General features: G+C 29.8%; 2 protein-coding genes and 1 pseudogene across 3 annotated transcripts; all 3 read left to right on the top strand.

The window, feature by feature from the left end:
* Positions 1-1,652: 1,652 nt before the first annotated feature.
* LOC121204758 (beta-glucuronosyltransferase GlcAT14B) lies at positions 1,653-5,906 on the top strand. Its single transcript, XM_041075266.1, has 4 exons — positions 1,653-2,440; positions 3,665-3,740; positions 3,910-4,025; positions 5,064-5,906. Exons 1-4 carry the CDS (start codon positions 1,867-1,869, stop codon positions 5,579-5,581), a joined length of 1,284 nt encoding a protein of 427 aa, XP_040931200.1. The 5' UTR covers positions 1,653-1,866; the 3' UTR covers positions 5,582-5,906.
* Positions 5,907-19,732: 13,826 nt separating this feature from the next.
* Positions 19,733-23,400, top strand: LOC107909215 (EIN3-binding F-box protein 1). 2 transcript variants are annotated; one of them, XM_016836675.2, is made up of 2 exons: positions 19,733-20,177; positions 20,830-23,400. In XM_016836675.2, exons 1-2 carry the CDS (start codon positions 20,153-20,155, stop codon positions 22,713-22,715), a joined length of 1,911 nt encoding a protein of 636 aa, XP_016692164.1. In that variant the 5' UTR covers positions 19,733-20,152; the 3' UTR covers positions 22,716-23,400. The 2 variants fall into 2 exon arrangements, with proteins under 2 accessions (XP_016692164.1, XP_016692165.1); XM_016836676.2 differs by having other exon boundaries at positions 19,766-20,177; positions 20,878-23,400.
* A 1,044-nt stretch (positions 23,401-24,444) lies between these two features.
* LOC107907769 (beta-glucosidase 13-like) lies at positions 24,445-25,978 on the top strand (annotated as a pseudogene).
* The last annotated feature ends 208 nt before the right edge of the window (positions 25,979-26,186 follow it).

Here is a 26,186-nt window from a genome sequence, read left to right as displayed (position 1 = left end):
AAATCAAATTATTTCAACTCACCCAATTTAAATAGTTTATCCAAAAAAGGATAAGCTGAATTTTTTAAAATAATTAAATTTGAGTTTAGTTAGATAATAATTAAATTAATATTTTATATCGTAAAATAATTAGTTTTAAATGGATCAATTTGTTCTATTATTTAACGTATATAGATTAATTTACACATTTTTTAGTAGACGGGACGAAATGCAATTGACTTTTAGTACAAAGATCTCTATAGTATTTTTACTAGTTGTAATCAGTTGAGTATAAGTAATAAAAAAATTGGGGTAAATTAATATTTAGTCCCGAATTTAGTATTTTTTATATTAAAATCTAAACTTTTTTGTCAAAATTAGTTCTAAAACTTGATAGATTTTCTCATTTAGGTCCCTAAACATAGATTTTGTTAAAGTGCCACATCATCACAACTAAACATAATTCAAGTTCATGGATCAAATTGAAAAAATTGTTAAGTTCTTAAATTAAGAACCAAATTAAAAAAATTACCAAATTTAAGTACTAATTCGACTCAAAATTTGTTGTGATAGAGTTTTATTTTTAAATTAACTTTTAATTTAAGATAAAAATCAAAATTTTTGAATTTTTATCCTAAGAAAAGGCTGAATCTTTAGTGTTTTTTTTTTCAATTTAAAATTTGAATTAATATTTTTAAAAATAATTAAGCTCATGAGTTTTCCTATAAAATTTTAAGATAATTAAATTTGAGCTTAAATAAATAAATAATTAAATTAAAATTTTTATTTCGCAAAATAATGGAATGATTTTTTGACCTTAGATTAAAAAAACAACCAATAAGAAAAAAAAATTTCCCTCCATTAAGGGCGCGTGCATTTCACCCATCAAACAAAATTGACAAACAACATGCAATTCCTTTTCTCCTCCCCCATGACTTTTTCCATGCCTCTTGTTTTTTCGTTTCATTCATAATAATGAAAAAGGTTTAATTTGTCTTCACTCCCTTTATTCTTTATATTTTGAAATCTAATCCCTTTATTTGTCTAGTTTAAATTTGAATATGTAGCATTCTAATATTCAAAAAGATTCGAATTAAAAAATTTAAATCCAATTGATAGTGTAGAAAGAAATCAAGAACTCGGAAATTGATTCGAACTGTAATTTCTATTTAACTTTATCAAAATCGGTTTGATTCATGGTAAAATTTACTCGATTTAGTTTCGTTTTCGATTCACATGTTAAAAAATTGTAATTATTTAAGCTTGAATCAATTTTTTTAAAAGTTATTTTATAATTAAATTTTATATCACAAAATTAATATTTTTTATAAGTGAAAAATAACTTGAATTACTATATAAAATTGGAATATACTGCTTTTACTTTAATTTTTAGAAATTTAATTCTTCAACTTTTCAGATTTAAAAATTTAAGTTTAATTATTAATATTGTTAAAATTTTATTATTAAATTAAAAAAAATATAATTACAATGGACCTGGATTTAATAGAAGAATTTTTAAAATATTAATAAATTATACTTATAGTTTTTAGATTCAAAAAATAAAAATAATAAATTCTTGAAAATAAAAATAAAAAGACTAAATTCTAAATACTGTAAATTTAATATTAAAAAAAATATAGGGATTAGGAGTAAAATTAAACCTAATAAAAAATGAGAAGACTTTCATATTCATTTTCACTTCCATTTCTGTTTCTCTCTCTCTCTTTCCACTGAAAAGCTTGAAAGAGAGATTCACACACTCCACCACTCAAAAAAAAAAAAACCATAAACAATAACCAAAAAGGATTCATCATTGAAACCCCAAAAATCCTTCTTGATTTCAATGCCCCCCCCCCACCCCATTATTTTTCTTTCTCAAAGGAATCAATGGATTCCACCTCTGCAACTAAGCTCCAGCTTCACAAGAAGAAAACATGGTTCCTTCTCTTAACATTTTCTCTTCTCCTCTCAACTCTCCTCATCACCATCTCCATTACTTCAACTTCTTCAACAACTCCTTCTCTTTTAAACTACGCCCACAATCGCAAACCCAAACCCCCACTCCCTCAGTTCGTGGAATCTAAGCTCCATGTTGCTTCGATTTCACCGAACCCGGTTCCTAAACTGGCTTACCTCATCTCCGGCTCAGCCGGTGATGGGGTTAGCTTGTTGAGGACTTTGAAGGCTTTGTACCATCCAAGGAACCAGTATGCCGTACATTTGGATTTGGAAGCTTCGGCTGAGGAGAGGTTGGAAGTGGCTGAGTTGGTTAAAAACGAACCGGTTTTTAAACGAGTTGGGAATGTTAGGATGGTTACTAGAGCTAATCTAGTGACTTATAGAGGGCCAACTATGGTTACTAATACTCTTCATGCTGCCGCTATTTTGTTTAAGGAAGGTGGTGATTGGGATTGGTTTATTAACTTGAGTGCTTCGGATTATCCTTTGGTTACACAAGATGGTAATTGTTAATAAGTTTTTAAAGATTTTTTTGAGCAATTTATCGATTTTGGGTTGGTTTTATTTGTGAGTTTGAGCTTGAGCAATAGTGGGAATTGTTTTTAATTGTTACTAATTTTAGAAATTTAAATTCTGGGGGTAATTTGATTTTAATGTTTGATTGCTTTAATGCTGTTAATTTTGACTAAACTTCAATCTATATATGTATATGTGTTTTGTTGACTGTATTAGCTTTGTTAGGAATTAGATTTTGACTTCTCCAATTAGATATAACCATTTGTAGGGGACTACCTCTTTAGAATTTAACTATAATTAATTATTATGTTACTCGAACTCGGGTGAGTACAGGTTTTTCTTTAAGTTTTTCTATATATTTGGAGGATCGAGCATGGGTATTAATGGTTTATGATCCTTTGGTATATATATGTGCCTTTAATTTGTATGTTTATGAAGAGACTTGTCTTTTTAGGGTCTAATTATAATTAATTAATATGTTACTTTGGACTCAGGTATGTACCAAATACGGGTACGTGTCTAATACGAATATGCTCTATTTTTCGAAAGTTTTTCTATCTATTTGAATGATCATATATCGAACATGGGTTTTGGGCACAATACTTGATGGAAAATGAAGAACAGATAATTGTTTATGATCCTTTGGTATATATATGTGCCTTTAATTTGTCTGTTTATGAAGAGACTGTCCTTTTAGGGTCTAATTATATAATTAATTAGCATGTTACTCGGACTCATGTAAGTACCGGCTACGGGCACATGTCCAAAGCGAGTATGCTTTATTTTTTGAAAGTTTTTTTTATCTATTTGGAAGATCGTGTATCCGTATGTGTGTGTGTGCCTTTAATTTGTATGTTTATGAAGAGACTGCCTTTTTAGGGTCTAATTATATAATTAATTGACATGTTACTTGGACTCATATAAGGACCGGCTACGGGTACATGTCCAAAGTGAGTATGCTTTATTTTTCAAAGGTTTTTCTATCTATTTGAAGGATCGTATCTATATCTATCTATATATATGTGCCTTTAATTTGTATGTTTATGAAGAGACCGTCATTTTAGGGTCTAATTATAACTAATTAATATATTACTCCGACTTGGGTAAGTACTGGATATGGGTACGTGTCCAATACTAGTATGCTTTATTTTTTGAAAGTTTTCTCTATCTATTTGGAGGATCATTTTGTATGTTTTCTTTTTTGTGACAGATCTGCTCCATACATTGTCAACTATCCCAAGAGACCTTAATTTTATCGAGCATACCAGTGACATTGGATGGAAAGAGTTAGTGGTTCACCCCTTAATGTTCATATTAGCATCTAAAATTTCAAAATTTTGTTCTAATCTTTGTTGATTTTTCGAGATATTCGATTTATAGGTAGCTGTAAATAGCAAGTGTTCATTGCTTGTGTGCCAATCCGCTTAAGGAATGTCTTTTTGCTCGATTTTCCAGGTATCAAAGAGCGAAGCCTGTTATAATCGATCCAGGGCTTTATAGCCGGCAAAAATCAGATGTATTTTGGGTTACGGAGAAACGGAGTGTACCGACTGCATATAGACTGTTTACAGGTGAGAAAAATTTCCATTTCTGTGCTACTTTATGCAGTGTCAAAATGCTGATGCAACCTGATTGTGGTTTAATGCTATTAGCCACTCATTCGCCTTGGTTTTATGCATTGCTATGATGCATCAAATACACAATGTTGTTTTAGTCCTAGAATTAGATTGGATTATTGCCCAGATCATATAGGATGTTTTGGTTCCTACTGCATATGTTCAGAATAGGTGATTTCATGAAATCCTGGAATCGAACATTTTGTTTTTGCTGGTATCTCCCAGCTTTTTAGATGATAGTTGCTTTCTACAGGTTGTGTTTAGAATAGGTAATTTCGTGAAATCCAGGAATCGAATGATTCATTTTTGTCAGAATCTCCCAGCTTTTTAGCTAAGATGATAGTTGCTTCCCATTGAATATGTTTAGAATAGATGATTTCATGAAATCCCGGAGTCAAACATTTCAACCAAGATGATAGTTGCTTCCCACTGCATACGTCTAGAATAGGTGATTTCATGAAACCCCGGAGTTGATCTCATCTCATTTTTGTTGGAATATCCCGGCTTTTCAGCTAAAGTGAAGTTGCTTGCCATGCATATGTTTAGAATAGGTGATTTCTAGTAAGAAAAGAATCCTCTACCTATCCACAGCCCCGGACACCGTTTCTTACCAGTTGATAAGTTTTGTCGAGTTGAAACTTGGAAGCTGATCTTAAGATAAACTTATACATGCATCTGATTCTTGATTCTGCTCGTATTCATTAGGTTCTGCTTGGATGATGCTCTCTCGTATTGGGTTGATAAGTTTTGTCAAGTTGAAACTTGGAAGCCGATCTTAAGATACACTTTATATATATGCATCTGATTCTCAATTCTGCTTGGATGATGCTCTCTCATCCTTACCTGGGACGCACTCTTTCTTTTTCTCCTTTCATCCCACCATAACACCGGTCCAGATTGGTTGATAAGTTTCGTCGAGTTGAAACTTGGAAGCCGATCTTAATATACACTTATATATGCATCTGATTCTCGATTCTGCTCGTATTTCATCAGGTTCTGCTTGGATGATGCTCTCTCGACCATTCATCGAGTATTGTTTATGGGGCTGGGACAACCTCCCGAGGATAGTCCTCATGTACTACGCAAACTTCCTTTCTTCCCCCGAAGGCTACTTCCATACCGTTATCTGCAACGCCAAGGAGTTCCGGAACACCACCGTTAACCACGACCTCCATTTCATATCATGGGACAACCCACCGAAACAACATCCGCATTTCCTTACTGTAAACGATTACCAACGGATGGTTGACAGCAACACACCCTTCGCCAGGAAATTCAGCAAGAACGAACCAGTCCTTGACAAGATCGATTCGGAGCTTTTAGGCCGCAATGCCAACGGATTCATCCCCGGTGGATGGTTCAACAACGAAGGAAATCCTAACGTAACGCTACCACATCACGTCCGAACAAATACTACAGAGCTCAAGCCAGGTCCCGGTGCTGAGAGGCTCAAACGTCTCATAAACAGTCTGTTATCATCAGATGATTTTATTGCCAAGCAATGCAGTTGAGTTGACACCGGTCTTTCGAGAAGCAACAACATACTAGTAACTGGACACGGCTGAAGACACTGTCGAATTAATAACCGAAACTGCCGATGATGATCAGTTGACAAAAGGCATAGGATTTGATTAATACAATATTTTTTTGTAGCTCATTTACATAATTATTTATTAGTTTAGATATAGGTACTTTATGATCTATCTGTCCTTGTGATAAAATCATGTTTTTTTTTGCTTACATTGGCAAAAAGAGTAATGATTTTAAGGGGAACCCTAATTGTAGCTTTTTGCAGAAAGATCAAAGCTAAAGAGATCAATGATATTTTTTCTGCAAGAGTATGTTGCTTTGATGGTTACTTCAGACATTAGCTATATATATATAATGCATGTATGGGTAAAAAGTACAATAAAAGTTTTTGTATTAAAAATCAGATTATATTTTATTCTCTTTACTTAAAAAATGAATAAATTAATTCTTGTAAAAAATTTCATTGATGTGATTGATAGATACATGGGTTGTTCATGTATAGGGTTAAGCTTAGGCATAATATTAACACACTTTATGTTTGTTCAAGCTTAATATGAGCTTAAAATTTTGTCTAAACTCGTCCATATTTATAAATATTTAACCTAAACTCATTTTAGGCACACCTATATTATTTTTAACTTAATATTTAATATTTTTATTTATTAAAATTTTATATATAGTCAACTTAATATTTTTTAATATTTATATTATGGAAGTATTATATACTATTATGATTTAATTTTTGTGTTATAAATTACATAATATATAAAAAAAATTATTTAAAATATTACAAACTTAAAAAAAAAAAACGAGTCAGGCTCATATTTTAAATGGTTACAAAAACCTAGTAAATACTTGTACCAAAAGAAGTTGACCTAAATAAGCTAACAAGGCCCAAAAATAGGATATGAGTCCAAAAAATTCGTGATTATTGTACCATAAAAAATTAAAAGACAATTTATACTATAATATAATATATAAAAATAACACGTATAATATAATCATAAAAGATTATTGAAAATATCCTAAAATTAGGGATGGCAATCGAACAAAGCGAAATTAGATATTACCAAAATTTATTGTAACTCTACAATCAACATGTTTTGCCTCACTATTCGTCTCTCTTCACTGTAGATGTGTAATCTTGAAAATAAGTATCACTTTTATAAATGTTGTATATAAGGGTATTTAAATGATCAGTTTGAACCACCATTAACCAAAATAATCAAGATTTTAAAACCCCTAATTGTTAATCGGACCGAATTTTTTAGAAGCCTATTAATTGACCGAAATAATTTCGATTAATTTAAGCAGTTAATCGAATTAACTAAAAATTTTACATGTTTCTTTTCACTTTTTGTTTATTTTTTATTTTATTTTTAAAATAATTTTAGTTTTCATGATGCTTTTTTTAAGCACATTATAAGAATGTATATATATAAATCCATTAATTTTTATATTTTGGGTTTATATAATGTATTAGATTTATCTAATATATTGGGCCTATAATATATTATTAATAATTTCGAATAATTCAATTAATTATCCAGTTCCAAATCTAATTAATTAATAATTGAAAATTTAAAAAAAACTTAACCGAATTAGATTTGGGGGTCAATCGATTACCTGAACTAATTCGGTTTAGTTGGTAAATTCAATTAAAAAAAAATGCACATCTCTAATTGAATGCATTCATTTCATTTCGTCCCATTGCACTCCAATTTAACTTTTTCTAGTTATTTTTAAAAATTTCAGTTTTTTTAAAAGTAACTAAATAGTTAAACAAAATTCTATAAAAATATATTTAAATATATAACATATGGATTTTTTTTATAACAAGGTTAAGGGTTGAGAAGTGTCTACAATAAAATATTAAAAAAATATATTTAAAAAGAGAAATATATGACAATTTTTTAAGACTTGTGGAATAAAAAAATTTTATAACAATTTTATATTTGTACCATTAGAAAAAAAATTGACTTTTGTGTGTTGACTAGAGCTGATCATGGGCCGGGCGGCCCGATCCGGCCCGAAGGCCCGTCTAAAAAATGGGCTTGGGCAAAAAAATGAAGCCGGTTTAGAAAACGGGTCGGGCCTCGGGTAAGAGTTTTTTGGCCCGGGCCCGGCCCGAATTATATATTAATATTAATATTTTTTATTTTTTAAATTATTTTAAATTTTTAATATAACTATTTTTTATTATATTGTTAATTTGTGTATTGTTTTAAGAATTATTTTAGTATTATTTTTATTTGTTTTAATATTTATTTTTATGTTTTTAAATATATTTAATTTATTATATTTTAAAATTTTTTATTTAATAAAATAAGAAAAAAATTTAATATGGGCTGGGCCGGGCCGGGCTCGGGCTTAGTTATTTTATTTCGGGCAGGGCTTAGACAAAATTTTAGGCCCATATTTTGGACCGGGCTGGACCCGGGCCTAGTAGACGGGCCTAAAATTTTATCTTAGCCCGGCCCGGCCCGACCCTGATCACCTCTAGTGTTGACATATGAGTGGCTATAATAGAGGCAACTAATAACTAAATAACACCACCATAAAAAGGTTGGTTATGTAGTTTAGTTTCCACCTATATTTGGGGCATTGTCCAGAGAGATAATTCACTATTTTCAATCACGTATAAGTGATGATTTAAATTCTACTACTCACCATGTTGCAACCTTACACTCGTACTCCCGAAAACTCAATTGTAAAGCCAAAATGACCCACTTGTATTTTACTTATAAAATACATTCACAAAAATGGCTCCTAATTGAATATTATAAAGCAACTAAATCATCTCATGTATAGTTGTTTTGGGCTTGCTAAAATACAAATAAATTTCAATACTAACTTCAACCAAACTAGCCTAAAAATAAATAAATAAAATTCAGTGGACTCTTCAATTTTTTTTTTAAATTTTTTCATAAAACCTCTAAATTCTTTTAAAGTTTTAATTAAACCAATAAAAATTTTTGAAAATTCTCACTAAAACTCTTAAAGTTTTTAAAAATTTTAATTAGTCCTCCAAAACTTAATAACAAGATCCGCCGATAACAAGATCCAATTAAATTTAATTCAATAGATTGCCAACTCTAAACATGCCAAGTTATGGATGTGGATGTTGCAATTGCTTTTGTAGTTGGAACCATAATTGCTCCAACACCATTTCAATAGTTCTATGTAGAAGGGTAAAATAATAATTTTAAATAATAGGATAGGACATGACAAATAATTACCATACTCGCTCTATATCTACAGTCTTCTCTCACATTCAAATTTCAAAAGAAAATCCACTCTATATTCTATTGAATGGTTCAAAATTTGCCATTCCTACTTGTATGATTTATGGGTAAACTGCACTGGTAGTCTTTCAATTATTAATAAAATTATTTTTTAGTCCCCCAACTATAAAAAGTTATAAAATAGTCATTGAACTATTTAATTTTTATCTTTTTTATTTCGCGGGCTGACCAATAGGATAACAGTAACAACTTTTAAAATTAGTATAATAACAACTTTAACTCTCTATGAACTATAAAATTGTGGACCCGAAACCATAGGATATATATAAATATATTCTTACCAAAAAAGTCAAAAATAAGCAAAGAAAAAAACTTAAATCTGTCCCCCTAAATATAAAAGCGAAGAAAGCATAATTAATAACAATGTTCCAATTCTGTGAACCAAGAAAAACAAAGAAGGTGCGGTTGTTACTCAATAAATTTTCACTTTCATTTATTCATTCACGTCGGTCCATAATTATGTTATAGTTTTTTCAACACATAATCTTCATATATTAAATCTTAATGATTTTTTTTGAAAGGGCATTAAGGGTGGATTTGGATGGACAATATGTTTATCTGTGATTAGTGTAAAAACAACAATAGTGACGAGATTAGATACTGTAACAATATTATAACGTAGAAAAAAGAGTAAATTAAATGTACCATTTTCCATTGCTCATCCAAACCCATCTTAAATCTTTATTATTATTATTATTATTATTATATTAAAATATAATTTTTGACATCTCTCAATTTTTTTTAAAAAAAATTCTTATATTTATATAGATGATTTTGGTTGGACAATTTATCAAAAGGTTGGGTTATTTATTTAGTTGAGTTTGAACTGAATATTTAAAATTCATTACATTTAGTAATTAAAAAAATAAATTTAATTATAAAATATATAAACGATAATTCAGACTTTTGAGTTGAGAAAATTATTTTATTAATTATATAAGGTTAAAATGTAATTTTTACACGACTAAAATTACCGATAGCCCTCTCCCCAACCTTTAAAATAGGGAGATAATACGTTTTAGTGCACTCAAACCTATGTCCTTCTCTACTAACAACTAGACCTGCTCATGGGTCGGGCTACCCGACCCTGTCCGAAGGCTCGCCTGAAATGTGAGAGGGTTTGGGCAAAAATATAGGCCCGAAAAATGAGCTTGTACAAAAAAAGGCCCGTTTAAAAAATGAGTCGGGCCTCGAGAAAGGTATTTTTGACCCTCTCGTAATTATATAAAATAATATAAAAATAAATACGGGCGGGCTGGGCCTGAATTTTAGTATTTTTATTTGGGTCGGAGCTGGGTAAAATTTTAGGCCGATTTTTTGGGTCTGACCCGAGCCCAATGAATGGGCCTAAATTTTTAGTTGAGTCCGGCCTGACCCGACTCATGAGCACCTCTACTAACAAAAATACCAATCGAGCTAAAATTCAATCAATAACTTATAACATATTTTTACCACCATATAGTATGTAGGTAATTCATGTATGATCCATAGTATATATTAAATATATTAAAATATTCAAAATATATACACAACACAATCATAAATTTTAAGAAGAATATAATAAACTTTAAATAAAATAAAATAAAAGTCCTAACTTTAAGAGGTGCATGAACACAATTGGTAAACATCACAAAATTGATGACTTGTAACCGAACCGGACCGCACCTTCTAAATAGTACTTGCAAAGGACAATTAGGAATTGGAAAGCAACATTTTTATTAATTAAATGACTTTACTTTTTTGGAAAAAAAATAGTTTTTTTCGGTTTAATTTAAGTTGACGTGCTTTCGAACGTACTGAAGTGCATTATTTTCCTATTTATGGATTGAAGAGGGGTTATGAGTAATTTTAGATATTGTGTCAAAAAGAACAAATATGATCAAAATCTATAATAAGATTGTTCAAATATATATGATTTAATTTATTTAAATCAAATTTTATTTTAATTATATAAATATAAATATTCTATTTCTAAATAAAAAAAAATTCAAGACAAAGATTATTTGTTAAGATTGTTCATCTTTGACAAAATCAAGCCCTCCTTAAAGGGAAATAATATTTGGAGAAATAATATATAAATATTTTAGTGTAAATACAATGAATTTCAAAACCTCCAAAAAAAGTAATTAAAAATATGAATAAATTAATTTTAATTGTTAAAGGATATTGAGATGATTGCATGAATTTGTGTTTTCAGATTCATTTTACTATGTTGTTTTTCGGGAAAGATTATATGAAATAGTGACGTCACATTATTTGTATTTTTTAATAGATTAATGTCACATTAGAATTTTTATCGTGAAAAAAAATAAAATTTAAATAAAAATCCCTAAAATTTAAGATGAAATTGCTAATGTAATATCCCTAATTTATTCGAAATTGATAGTGATATTTAAGCATGCTTTTGTCATGTTTAATTTTATATTTTATCAAACAGTGCAAAATTACAAACCTAAAAAAATTGATAATTATAAAAAAAACATTTTAAAAATTACAAATATAATAATACTTTTTAAATTAACCAATAATTCCATCTTATGATAAAAAGTTAGTAAACTTGTTCAACCTCTCCATTGGGAATTTTTCAAATTAAGAATGACTTGAACCCAAGATAACACGGAAATAGCTTGAAATTGGAACAACTCGAACTTTACCCAAATCCAAATCCAAAATGACTTGAACTCGGATGACCAAATTCGAAAAACAAAACTTGTAGAGCCGAAAAGCCCCTACTTGAAACAAATCAAACCCTACTTGACCCAAAATAACCTAAACTCAAAATAACTTTAAACTCGAAATAATCTAAATCTAAATAACTCAATTTGATACAAAACTAACCCAAATTAATCATCTAATAAAAAGTTAGGTCATCAAAATAATGACAAGAGCAGCCGAATAAAATTTCGGTTGGGGGGTTATTTATAAATCTAGATGAATTTGGCAGCTTTGATTACATTCCAAGTACCAGGACACCCTATTTTTCTACTCTAATTTTATTTTATTTTTCTGAAAAATTGATTAACAGATCAACAAATTGATGTATTGAAATAGAATTTGGATTTGGGGAATTTATTTTCCCACCCAACTGATTAGCTAAATTTGGGGATGAAATGAACTGGCAGCATTCATTCATGCCTACTTGCTTACCATCAATTTAATTCCGCATTATTTGTGGGGATTAAAAATCTCTATATAAACAGTACTAGTTAAATCTGTTAAGTCGAGAGTTGTGGATTTAGTTATTACTTTCTAATTTGATCGTTTTAAAATTTTAAATCTAACCCCTATACTTTTTTGACTTGTGAAATTTCAGTCATGATTCAAACGGTAGCCATGAAATTGATTAATTAAAATATCATGCCATTTTTGTAAGTAACATGGAAATAGTAAACTGACATAGCACGCATGTGATAATATATTTGCTACATAATATTTAGTAAATAACGAAATTCAACGGCAACTATTTAGGTTAGGATTGAAATTTTAAAAACCAAAAAATTCAAGGACTAAACATGAAAAAAATAGAGCATAAATATTAAATCCACAACTAATGAATAATACGTTAAATTAATTGTTTTTTTTCTCAATAATTTAATTAATATTTTTCAAAATTGATATTTAATAAATAGGCTAAGTTTTGGTTTTGATCCTTTTATTATGTTTAAACTTAGTATTTAGTCCCGATACTTTAAATAAATATAATTTAGATTTTTACATTTATAATGTCATCAGTTAACCAAATAATCAACATTATTATTAGATTAAAACACTAAAATATTAACATTTGAATTGAAAAAATTAGACCAATAATAAGGTGAAAATGAAATTTTTGATAAGAGGAAATGAAGGAGGACCAACCTAACATTGATTCCATAGGGAATACTAACAACAAAAAGCTGATGAGAAAGATTTCAATAGATCCAAAATCCAATAATTTAACTAGTTTTGATCTGTTTTCATTTTAAATTCATTTATTAATAATTAAAAATATCTTTTTTGAACCTCGCGTGTTGTCATGATGATTATGGTGTTCATCATCCTAGGTGTGGCCTGAGTTTGAGTCACGCTAGTTGCTTTGCTGTTAAGGATTTGTCCTCCTCTTATAATTCACCAACAAAAAGAATACCTTTTTATTGATTAAATGATATCAATTTGGTGGGTTGGATTATAAAAAATTATTTCAAATTCAAGTTTTTGATAAATACGAATTTTCTTTTACGTTTATATGTCAAATTTTAATTAATAAATAATTTAATTTTAGAGTTCGGATCAATTTAAATTATGGAAACTTTTTACGATTTTATTATTATTTAGTTAAATTTGACACTTCTTTTAAAAATGATCGAGTTATTAATTTCTTTTAATAAAAATGCTTACCAAAATGTATAGGAACCACATGTTTTTCATGTTAATTTTTTTAATGTTTATGAACTTCATATATATTTAAATTATTTGTTAATATGACATATAAGACAAATAGTGATGAATTAGCATGAAATACACATGGAATGTCATACGGGTTACCACGCGAACATCATTAAAAATTAATGTTTTAGTTAATATTTCACTAAATTATTATTTGTCTCTTTTCGAAAAATTAATAATTTAATTTAAATTTAAAAAATCAAATTCAGAGTTAATATTTGAAAGAGTAAATTAATGTTAGGTGAAAGTTGACAATCATAAATTTAAGAGAAAAATATTTTCTTTCTGAATTTAATTTTATTATATTAAAAAATAAATGGCAATGGAGTTTTTATAGTTCATTGATGGTGTACAAGATAGACAGGGGCTTGTTAAATGGTATAATTCTCTTTTTAGTCCCTCTAAAAAAATTAAGAGTTCAATTTTAATTATTTTTAGCTTTGGTCAAATAGGAAAATTATATTTTTGACCCTACAAAAAATTATTTATTCGATTTAGATCATATAACTTGAATTTCTTTTTTATCTTTAGCCCCTAACTTTTTTAAAAAAAATTATCTAGACTTTATTAATGTTTCTAATAAAATTTTTCTAACTTCATCTTTGATCATATATCCATCGTTGATTATGATAATTGATGGCGATCCACGAAGAAAATGCCTTCATTAAAAATTTAAATGAAAAGGAAAAAGATTTTGGTGACATTGAATTTCAATACAATATAAGACCCATAGATTGGGGATTTTGGACCACAATTTAATTTTGGGGGTATCATAATTGAAGCTATAGACTTTTAGCAAGGGATGGACCAGCAAGCACAAGATTTGAATGCGGCCACCTAAACAACCTAATGCATCACTTGAAAAGCTTGTGGCAACAACTTTGATTGATTTTACTATGAGGATTCAAATCAAGAAGAAAATATCCAAGCTTTTCAAATTTTGATTGCTACTTAAAAAAGATTTTTAGTTTAATTAAAAAAATTGGTTTAATTGATTAGATTGGTTGATTCAATTGGTTTATGAGTCTATTAATTTGACATTTTATTTAGATCAGTATCCTAATTGATTTTTAATCCAACCGGTTCGACTGATCAATCTGATCCAATTTTGAAAACAATAGAAATACCCCTTCAAAAAAATAAAAATAAAGCATGAAAGGATTGATAATCGGAATATATCCAAACTTGAATTAAAATAAATCTAAATAAAAATATATTTAAAAAATTACACATTATTTATATATATATATTGAATAATCTTATTATAGGTTTTGATTATATCTGTTCTTTTTGATACAATGTCTAAAACTACCCATAACCCCTCCCCGACTCATAAATAAGAGGATAATATATTTCAACACACTGAAACTTACGTTTTTTTATATTGATAATAATATATATTATCGAACTAAAACTCAATCCGCTCACATAGTTTATATAAAATAAATCGTAAAAATCTCAAAATTGGAGACGGTGGATGCCGAAATAGTTGATAAAAGGAGTTGTGAATTTGACAAAGTCTATTTTTATATTATTCTAGAATATATTTTAGGAGTTTGTGTGTTATTTTGTAAATATTTTAGGTCAAAGTTTAAAATTTTTGCTAAATGAGATCATATTTCATTTTATTATCAAATATAAAATAATTGAAACCCCGAATTTCATGTTTCTAGAACTTACAGTTCAATGTTCCTAACCCATTTCTTTAAGAAAAAAAAACACTAAATTTGTCAAAATATCATCGGCCATATATTTGGACCTACATAAAAATAATTTCACAAAAATATGACCCCCTAATGGAAAGAAGCTAATCAAATTGATTGTACATAAAAATCATATTATTATTATTATTATTATTAACTCATGAATAATTTATTATTATTATTATTTTGATGAATTATAATAATAGGGTAAAGCTCGAATAATAAACGGGATTAGTACAACTGAAATTCAAGTCACACATAAAATAATGAATACCTTTAACCGTCAAACCATCACATAAATAATTATTATTTTTATTTCAAATCTAACTTATGAAAAATTCAAACAAGCAATTTCTAAGTGATGGGTGAATATTTATTTTGTTTACATTGGTGAAATTCAACCATTTCGACAGTCACCAAAAGGTCAAGCCTAATTTGACTTTATGTTATGCAATTTTGAGGCATCTTCCTCAATTTTTTCAACTTACTAGTGATTTTTGTGCTTTGGGTTATTCAATCTAATGTTGTGTGGGTCCAAAAATAATTTATTTAATTTAAATAAATTAATTTAAAATTAATTTAATCAATTTAATTGTCGGTTTAATCGATTTTAAACAATTAATTTAAAAATTAGTTCAAATTTTTTTTGTTCAAATCAATATACTGATAAATTTATATTTTTAGCTGATCAGATTCCAACAACATTACTAAATTATATATTTTTGCATTGGCAAATTCTATATAACTTAAAAAAAGTTGTTTTGTTTACTAATCAATGAGAACGATTGTGTAAAGATAAGGATTTAGAAATTAAAGCATAATTTCTTGTTTCCAATTAGTGGTTAACCTGCCTTTATCAATATCTTCAATTTAATTTAATTTCAATGAATTGACTTACTTTAAGCTTTACTTATGGTGAATTATTGGTGTGATTTTTTTTGCTAAACTTTAAATTTTATAATAAAATTATAAAAAAATTTGATATTTATTGATAAAATTTTAGTATTGTCGGTAAAGGTTTAAGTTTTATATTTTGAAACTATTCGAAAATATTTGTTTAATTTTTTAAAAAGTCTGACTAGTGAGCTTTAAGTGATGATTCGATGATCAGTACCGTGAATCAGTATCCATTGTAACACACCTAAGATCCATATTGATCTGTCAATCAATTCTGGAGATCGAAGAAGAAAGTTGTTTGAATTTTGATTCGTAAATTCGTGACATTTAAAACTGTTTCATGAAAAAAAATGAGTTGTAGGGGGGAGGAGAGCTTTCAATTGGTATAGGTGGTGCGAATAGAGAAAGCCATACAACAACAATTCTAACAACCTAATGATTTAAATGAAAACTTTTGAATAGTCCAATGACCACTTTATAACTTTTTGAAGTTGAGTGGCCAAAATGTAAACTTACTAATAGTTTAGTGATCTTTAGTATAAATTACCCTATAATTTAATTATTATTTTTGTTTAATGAAAAAATTTCGGATCATTTTAATCCTTTAACCTTTTAAATTTAGTTAAATTATTATTTTTGATGAAAAAACTAATTGGATAAATAAAATTTTTAACAACACTGACTTAATAACAAGCATGACAATCCACGTGTACTCCATAAATTTTCTTTTAAAAAAACATAAAAATTATTTAAAAATCATTTTGCAAGTGATTAGAAAGGCAATAAATTTAAATTTTATGTGTCAAAATTTTATTGGTTCATAAAAAGGTAATGGTTCACAACTCTACTTGGGTCCTTTCAATAATGTAAATCATGAATAACTTGACATAGATAACTTATTTTCCTTGGGAGATTTTTTTATTTTATTTTTAAATTATATTTTAGAAAAATGAATATTAATAAAATTTTTTAAGGTTAAATTCAAGTTGAATAATGATGAGAGACAATTGTTCTATATTGACAATATTCTTCAATTCCCATATAGAGTACACTATCTAATTTAAGAGGCATGGACTTTTCTAAAATTAATTAAATTTCCCATTTTAAATTTTGTATTTCACCTTTAATTGCCCTTATACTAAAATTATTGAAATTAATTTTTGTGTATTTTACTTTTTATATTTACAACCGATTTATAATGAGACTTTCTTTTAATTGTAAGATTAAGATTCGGATTTATTTCGAATTAAGTCTTGTCATATATAGGTCTTGTTAAGATTTGTTTTGGTTTAAATTAAATATATCCCGTTATAATAATTGATTATGATTGTAGTTATTTAGATGTATTAATTGTATTTAAATACTAATAACCTCTTCAAATATATATTTAACGTAATAGAACTCCAAATTAAAGCTAAATAAATCACCCAAACCAAGGTTTTTAAAATCAGATCAACAGTAGAATCAATTAGGTCAATGGTTCGTAGGTCCGATTGGTGTAATCTTTTCGATTAGTTTGATTAAATAAATTATTAAAAAATTTAGTTCAACTCGCACAATTCCCTTTTCTAAACGAGTAGCCTAATTGATTCTCGATCCAATAGATTTGACTAGTCAATCTGGTCTGATTTAATCCAAACTAAAACTTTAAAACTCAACATAGAAAAAACCCATATAAGTGCTATTGGTTGTTTTCTAAAAAAAATTTATAAAAAGATTTTAATTTTTTCCTAAATAATATCCAAAAACAATAAACTAAAATTAATTTTATAAAAAAAATTCTAAAACCCAAAACTCAAAATAAAAAATTAAAAAAAATTGATTCAACTGAATCGAGCTTACATCTATATAATTACCCTGATTTTAATTTCATTGATGAAGTGTGATTAGTTTTTCTTAATAATATTATTATTATTATTTTAAGATCAAGTTGGTTAATTATGTAACATAAATATGATAATAAAGTAAAAAAGGCAGCTGGATTTCCAAATTCCAAAGTTGGCTTAGTTGGGAAACCTTGGAGACTTGTCTGAATTTAAAGACTAAATACAGTTAATCAAACATAATAAAAACCACACACTTTGTTCAACTTGTTCCTTTAAACCATCAAACTCTAATTCATATGCCCATCTTTTTTCTTCTTATTAACCCATTGTTTTCCTATTTTAAATTATTAAAAAAATCATATTACACATACTGTTCTATACAAATATATTTTGGTTTTCAATTTTTGATATATTGTAATGATTTAATTTTAGATCTAGTTATTTAGACGTGTATTAATTATAATTTTTTAAGATATATTAAAAAATAAAAAAATTGTATATATATATTATTTTTTATCTATTTTTATCAATAAAATTTTGGTAAAATTATTATAGAGGTTTATGCATTAGGAGTTAAATTACTATTTGCACGTTAGATTAAAGAGTAAGCTGGTCATTTCTATTAAAATTTCATCTATTTTTATTATTAAAAACTGACGTGATCAACAAAATAGCCATATAGTTACATGTGGCGTGTCATGTATACCTCATTTTGACATACAAAAACCGGTTTTTAACTGTAAAAATGAATGAAAATTTTAACAGAAGAACCAATTTTTTTTAGATCTAATATAAAAGGACTAATTTACTCATTTTTTAGTAGAAGAGACAAAATATAATATAACTCCTAATAAAAGGCACTCCATCATATTTTCATCATCAAATTTTCAAACCCATGCATTTTATCAGCACTGAGAAAGGATTGTAACGGCTAAAATTCAAATTTTAATTTTTTTAAATTTTTTATCGATTCAGTTAGTTCATCCAATTAACTAAATACTTACATTAAAATTCAAATTACTTATTAAAAAGAAATGTATAAAATAATCGAAATAAAAATACCAATTCAAATTTCATTTTTTTTAAATACAAGAATAAGGTAAAACTCAGGCCACACATAAAATGGTGAACACTTTAACTATCAAGCATCACATGAGTTCAAAAATCATTTTATTTTACCTAGCACAATTCTTTGCTTAAATAAGAATTTCCATTAATCAAACTCATAATTAAAGAGTAATGATGTAATTAAAAAAATGATATTCTCCACTTGAGAAAAAAAATAATTAATCATAATTGCAAGATACTTCAAGAATCTTGCATGCAAAGTCCCTAAAATAATTACTTATGAACCGCCCATAATTAAATTCAATGTTACTTGAATGCAATATTAGCCATTTCTTTATTCTAAAGGCAAGTAAAGTTAAATATTTGTAAAAAGATAAAGTAATTATCAAAAAGTAGTGGTTTATGTTATCCAATTTTTTTAAACAAATATTCTTTACTTAATTTTTATATTCTGAATTAATATTATTTATCGAAAATTAATGTCAAGAATAAATCGAAGTTTAACTCAGTTAATTTTAAATAAAAATTTTAGAATAATTATTAATATAAAAGTTTTTTATTTTTTTATATATTTTTATAAATATTAATAAGAAGATTTTTTTTTTAAAACTCAGATGAAATTTTAAGAGTTTTGAATCGATTTGGTTCGAGTCATTCTATATTTAAGTCACTTCAATATATGAAATAAGTATAGATTTAAATTATTTTAATTTTTTCGTTACAAGTTAAGACTATTTTAAGTTCGGATGGTTTATATATATATTTAATTAGAATAAATTAAATTAAATTAAATTATATATATATAAGAAAAAAAAACCAAACAATTTCAAATCCACCACCACATACAAAGTTCTATCTTAAAAATTGGGCAAACATAGGCCAAAAGGGGTTAACCGGTTGTTTGGTTAGAAAAGAAAGTGAGAGAAAATAATAAAAAAAGAGAATAATAAGACAGGTTCTAAGGAAAGATACATTGCATGTAGCAGAACTTGTCAGTTAATGTATCTGCGACGAAAATATAAAAAAAATAAAAATTCTTAGACATGACATCTTCCTAGTTTTTTCCAACCAAATATATACATCCTCTTATGTTCTGTTTCAGTTCAACACAAAAAACAAGTTTCTTCTTCCTCTTTTTTTTCACTTCTTTCAATCTCTTTTTTTTTTTGCCCTACTTGGTGGGGTTTTTGAATTTTTTCTTCTAAACAAAGTTCTTAGATGCATTCAAGCTTTCAAAGGGTATACTTGGTTTGCGTTTTGCTAGCGTTTTGTTGCGTTTTGGTGTTGGTGGATTCATTGAAAGATTCTTTGTTTGGGATTATTCAACCATGCCTGCTCTTGTTAATTACGTTGGTAAGCTTTTTTTAATTTTGTAGATCTGTTTTTCTTTTTTAACTAGATTGAAAGGTTTTGTTGTTGTAGTTTATGTGTTTGATGTTATTTCTAACTGAAGAGACATGGTTTTTTTATTTTTAAACTATGGGTTCTTATTGTTTTAGCTTAGGCATAGATTTGAATATATGATCTGAGAATTGGATTAGATCCTTGAAGATTTGTATCAAAGTGGGAAATTTTATGGAGCTTTGTATGATCTTTGGGTAGTTTCAGGTTATTGATTGTTCTTTGTTGTTGTAGTTGATGTGTTTGATGTTATGTCTCACTGAGGAGACATGGTTTTGATTTTGAGCTACGGGTTCTTTTTGTTTTAGCTTAGGGTTAGCTTTGAATATATGATTTGAGAATTGGATTAAATCCTTGAAGGAGCTTTATATGTTCTTTGGGTAGTTTTAGGTTATTGATTTTTCTTTGTTGTTGTAGTTGATGTGTTTGATGTTATGTCTCACTGAGGAGACATGGTTTTGATTTTGAGCTACAGGTTCTTTTTGTTTTAGCTTAGGGTTAGCTTTGAATATATGATTTGAGAATTGGATTAAATCCTTGAAGGAGCTTTATATGTTCTTTGGGTAGTTTTAGGTTATTGATTTTTCTTTGTTGGGAATTTCAGTTGATGATGATTTCTATTCTGGGGGTTCTTTTTATACAAATTCCACAGATTTGGGTAGATTGTGTTCAATCAGTTCCCAAGTGGATGTCTTCTACCCCCCTCGTAAAAGAGCTCGAATTACTGCCCCGTTTGTTGTTGGAGAAACTTTGTTTGAGCAGAGCAAGCAAGCTTCAATCGATGTCCTTCCTGACGAGTGCCTTTTCGAGATCTTCAAACGACTTCCAGGCGGCAGGGAAAGGAGTTCTTGTGCTTGTGTATCAAAGCACTGGCTTATGCTTTTGATCAGTATTCGCAAGGGTGAGTACGAATCCTCGAAGGCAGTCAAGGAGAATACTGATTCAGTTTCTGACGAAGATGATGGGTATCTTACGAGGTGCTTGGAAGGGAAGAAAGCAACTGACATGAGGCTAGCTGCAGTTGCTGTTGGAACGACTGGTCATGGTGGGTTGGGAAAGCTTTCAATTAGGGGAAGCAGCTCTTCAAGTGGAGTAACCAACTTCGGGCTATCAGCCATTGCTCGTGGTTGCCCTTCTCTCAAGGCACTTTCTTTGTGGAATGTGCCTCGTGTTGGGGATGAAGGTCTCTCTGAGATAGCTAAAGAGTGCCATTTGTTGGAGAAGCTTGACCTTTGCCAGTGCCCTTCAGTTTCAAACAAGGGCTTGATTGCAATTGCAGAGAACTGCCCTAATTTGACCTCTTTGAGCATCGAGTCTTGCCCCAAGATTGGTAACGAAGGCCTTCAAGCTATCGGAAAGCTTTGCCCTAAGTTGCAGGCTGTCTCCGTCAAGGACTGCCTTCTTGTTGGGGATCATGGAGTTTCAAGCCTGTTGTCGTCAACATCTTCTCTCCTTTCAAAGGTTAAATTTCAGGGTTTGAATATCACAGACTTTTCTCTTGCTGTGATTGGTCACTATGGCAAGTCGGTGACAAATCTAATGCTTAGTGGCCTAGAAAACGTGAGCGAGAAGGGATTTTGGGTCATGGGGAATGCTCAAGGCTTACAAAAGTTGGTCTCTTTGACGATCACATCCTGCCGGGGGGTAACAGATGTGAGTCTTGAAGCCATGGGAAAGGGATGTGCAAACCTGAAGCAGATGTGCCTTCGCCGGTGTTGCTTTATTTCGGATGACGGATTGGTGGCTTTTGCCAAATCTGCAGGTTCTCTTGAGTCCTTACAGTTGGAGGAGTGCAACAGGATCACCCAATCCGGGACTATTGGTGTCCTCTCAAACTGTTCGTTAAAATCCCTTACCGTAGTAAAGTGCATGGGAATTAAGGATATATCCTCGGAAGTTCCTTTGTCGTGTTGCAATTCCCTTAAATCATTGTCAGTAAGGAACTGTCCAGGGTTTGGGACTGCTGGCCTCGCTGTGGTGGGCAGATTGTGCCCTCAGCTTCAGCATGTAGATCTGAGTGGGTTGTGTGGGATCACGGACGCAGGTCTTCTGCCTCTTCTGGAGAGTTGTGAGGCCGGACTCGTGAAGGTGAATTTGAGCGGATGCTTAAATTTAACCGACGAAGTAGTTTTGGCCTTAACCAGGCTGCACGGTGGAACCCTTGAGTTGCTCAATCTTGATGGTTGCAGGAGGATTACGGATGCAAGTTTGATGGCAATAGCAGAAAGTTGTGTTTTCCTCAGTGATCTGGATGTCTCAAGGTCAGCAGTTACCGATTCTGGTGTTGCTGCCTTGTCTCGTGCCGAGCAACTCAACTTACAAGTCCTTTCTTTTTCGGGTTGTTCCCGAGTATCAAACAAAAGCTTGCCTTCCTTGAAAAAACTAGGCAAGACACTGTTGGGGTTAAATCTCCAGCACTGCAATTCAATCAGCAGTCGAACCTTTGAGCTGCTCGTCGAGACCCTATGGAAATGTGACATCCTTTTCTAATCACGGATACAACTCCGTTGAGATCTGAACATTAAACTCATATAGTCAGCTCACAAGACAGGGTAGTAGCAAACATTCGCTGCATTTTTTTTTTTTTGGTCCGACAAGGTGGTCATGCCGGTTGCTCTACACTTGATGTTTCCCAGGAACTTTGGCACAGTTTTAAGAGATGGCCTATAAAACCATCCCTTTATTTTTTTTACAGGCTCTCCCGACACCCGACACAAGAGCTAGCCTGTTTCTCGATAGCCATGGTTCCCGGTTTTAGGTTTCCACTCATGATCATCATCACACCACCACCATAGCTTTTTCCGTCCTGCTGCTACCCGGTGTTTTAGCTTTTGTTTTCAGTCATAAAAGTCTGTTGGTTTTAGATCAAATCTCATCTTTGTTTTTTTTTTTTTTTTTCAAAGGGTAGGTCTTGTCTGTATTTCCTTTTGTCTTTGTGTTATGTAATGGTTGCTTTGAACAGTTCTATGTTTGGTGTGGTCACACTCACAGATTGATGATCTTTGGTTATGGCGGATGAGTGACTCATCCACCATTACTACAAGCTTTGTTTTGGTTGGTTTTTTTTTTTTTAATTTTTTTTCCAAGTCATCATATCTTGTAGGCCTCTCCTTGTATATGAATTGTACAATTGCAACTACTCTGTTTTTATAAATGAAGCTTGAAATTTTACCTTCTCTTTTTTTCAAATTGTAATTATTTTCTTTTTATTATATTTAGAGACTGAATCCCTAGATTTTATTATGCTAAAATCTGAACCCAAAAGACATCAACTTGAGGAGAAAAACCTTATTTTGATCTTCTATACACAAGTGCCATTATTTACTTTGTTTGAGTTGGCTTTGTTATTATGAAAAAAGATATATTATTAACAAATTAATTATTAAAATACTCAGGGTATAAAATAATTATTGAATTATTTAAAAAATATTGATTTAAGTCCTTAAATTATTTAAATTTTTTTTATTTAAATCATTATATTATTAATTTTTTTAAAATTTGAGTAAGTAAATTTTAAGTTACGATTTAACAATTAGTATTGTGGATTAGTATTCATTGATAACTAAAAGTACTTATTATAGATCTAAATCAATTTGACGGTCAATATCAGAGATAAAAAAATTTATTTAGATTTTCGTTCTCAAATTTGTGATATTAAAATTATTTCATGAAAAAAAAAGTTGAAGAGAAGGAAAATGGGAGCTTTTAATTGATGTAGTTGGTGTAAATAGAAAATGTCATACAATAACGACTTTAACAGTTCAATGAGTTAAATGAAAACTTTCGAATAGTTCGGTCATCATTTGATAGTTTTTTTTAAAATTGAGTGAACAAAATATGAACTTACTAATAGTTTAATGACTTTAAGTTTTATTTATTCATTTATTAAAGAGTAAATAAAATAAATAAATAACGAGATTCGTCAACCACCATTTCAAAATATATAGGTATGATTAATTAAATATAAAGGGTGTTATTGCTAAATATTAAATCTAAACTTTTATACATCACAAGACTATATTCTTATAACTAAATCGAAATATTATAATCATTTAAAATATATTTGTATGAACATAAAACTTACTAAAATATTGCCTATTTTGGGATAAGCATGTTAGCGATTGACAATTAGTTTACTAAACCACGATATGGTTGGAAATACCATCTCATCCATGGTTAGTAACTGACTGTAAACTAGGATTTTTGTTAGATAGGTTTGATGGGTACTCATATATAAAAGGTGGTTCCTCTATGAATCCTTCCACAGTCGGCCTCGAATGCTTTAATTTCTTTTTATTGTTAACCTTGTACAGAAACTGCAAGGTTAGAAGGGATGTTGTCGTTTTCAGCAACTCAGTGTTTGGTAAGGATCTTTGTCTTTTTTTTGCTTGCTTGCTTGTCTTCCAATTGTCAACCAACTCAAGAATCCCAAAAAGAATATGCGAGTGTTAAGAGGTCAGATTTTCCGGATAATTTTCTTTTTGGAGCATCGACTGCTGCTCCGCAGATTGAAGGATCAACTAAATTTGGAGGAAAAGGACCGAGTGTTTGGGACCAGTTTATTCGAGAATTTCCAGAAAAAATAACAGACAATAGCAACTTGGAGGTAGCTGCTGATTCATATAATCGCTACAAGGAAGATGTGTCGATTTTGACAGACTTTGGCGTTAATGCTTATAGATTTTCCATTCCTTGGACAAGGATTTTACCCGATGGAACTTTGGGTGGTGGAATAAATCATGAGGGTATCAATCATTACAACAGTTTCATCGATGAGTTGGATTAAAAATGGCATCGAGCCCTTTGTGACAATGCTGCACTTTGATTCCCCGGAAGCCCTTGAAAGCAAGTATGGAGGCTTCTTAAATCATAGCGTTGTGAATGATTTCAAGGATTATGCTGATATTTGTTTTAAAACATTCGGAGATCGAGTTAAAAATTGGATTACAATTAATGAGCCACTAATTATGGCTAAAATGGGATATGCCATGGGAGTGGGTCCACTGTGCGGATGTTCAGATAGGAAAATGTGACCCAATGGTAATGCAGCCACTGAATCTTACACCGTTGCCCATAACGTTCTTCTTGCTCATGCAACAGCCGCTAAGCTTTACAAAAAGGAGTACCAGGCAACACGAGGTGGACAAATTGGAATAGCCCTTAATTCCCATTATTATGAGCCATATTCAAACTCATCACTTGATAAAGAGGCAGCAAAAAGAGCTATGGATTTTGAGTTGGGATGGTTTATGGAACCATTGATGCACGGAGAATACGCAGAAAGCATGAGAAGATTGGTTAAAGATAGGCTACCTGTTTTCACAGTGCAACAAAATGAGCTTGTCAAAGGATCTTTTGATTTCATCGGCATCAATTATTATACCTCAAGATATGCTAAAAACATTCCATCTACTCCAAATGCTGCACCAGCTAGCTACTTGGTAGATTCTAATGTAAATGCTACAGCTGACAAAGATGGAGTCCTTATTGGTCCAAACGCGGGAGGGAGTATACTTCTTTACGTTTATCCCAGAGGACTTTATAAACTTCTGAAGTTTATGAAGGAAAACTACAGCAAAAACCTTACAATTTACGTTACTGAGAATGGTTATACGGAGAAAAGCAACGATAGCATGTCGATCTCCGAGGCACTTAAGGATCAAAGCAGAATTGACTTTCTTCAAAAACATTTGCATGGACTCCAAACTGCAATAAGAAATGACGTGAATGTCAAAACGATATTTCTACTATAGTTTACTTGATAGTTTCGAATGGGGAGAAGCGTGTACAGTTAGGTATGGGTTTTATCATGTTAATTTCAAGAACTTCACTCGTTCACGTAAGAAATTTGCTAAATGGTACCACAATTTTATTAAAGGCATAAAATAATAAATATTTTGAAGATTGAGCTAATTTTGTCGTCGAAAATTTTATTTTAGTTGATAATACTTTTGTAACCTT

This window comes from Gossypium hirsutum, chromosome A08, assembly GCF_007990345.1.
Source record: "Gossypium hirsutum isolate 1008001.06 chromosome A08, Gossypium_hirsutum_v2.1, whole genome shotgun sequence".
Taxonomy (NCBI): domain Eukaryota; kingdom Viridiplantae; phylum Streptophyta; class Magnoliopsida; order Malvales; family Malvaceae; genus Gossypium; species Gossypium hirsutum.
The sequence above is the reverse complement of the archived record's forward strand: the minus strand, read 5'-3'. Positions and strand labels throughout refer to the sequence as shown.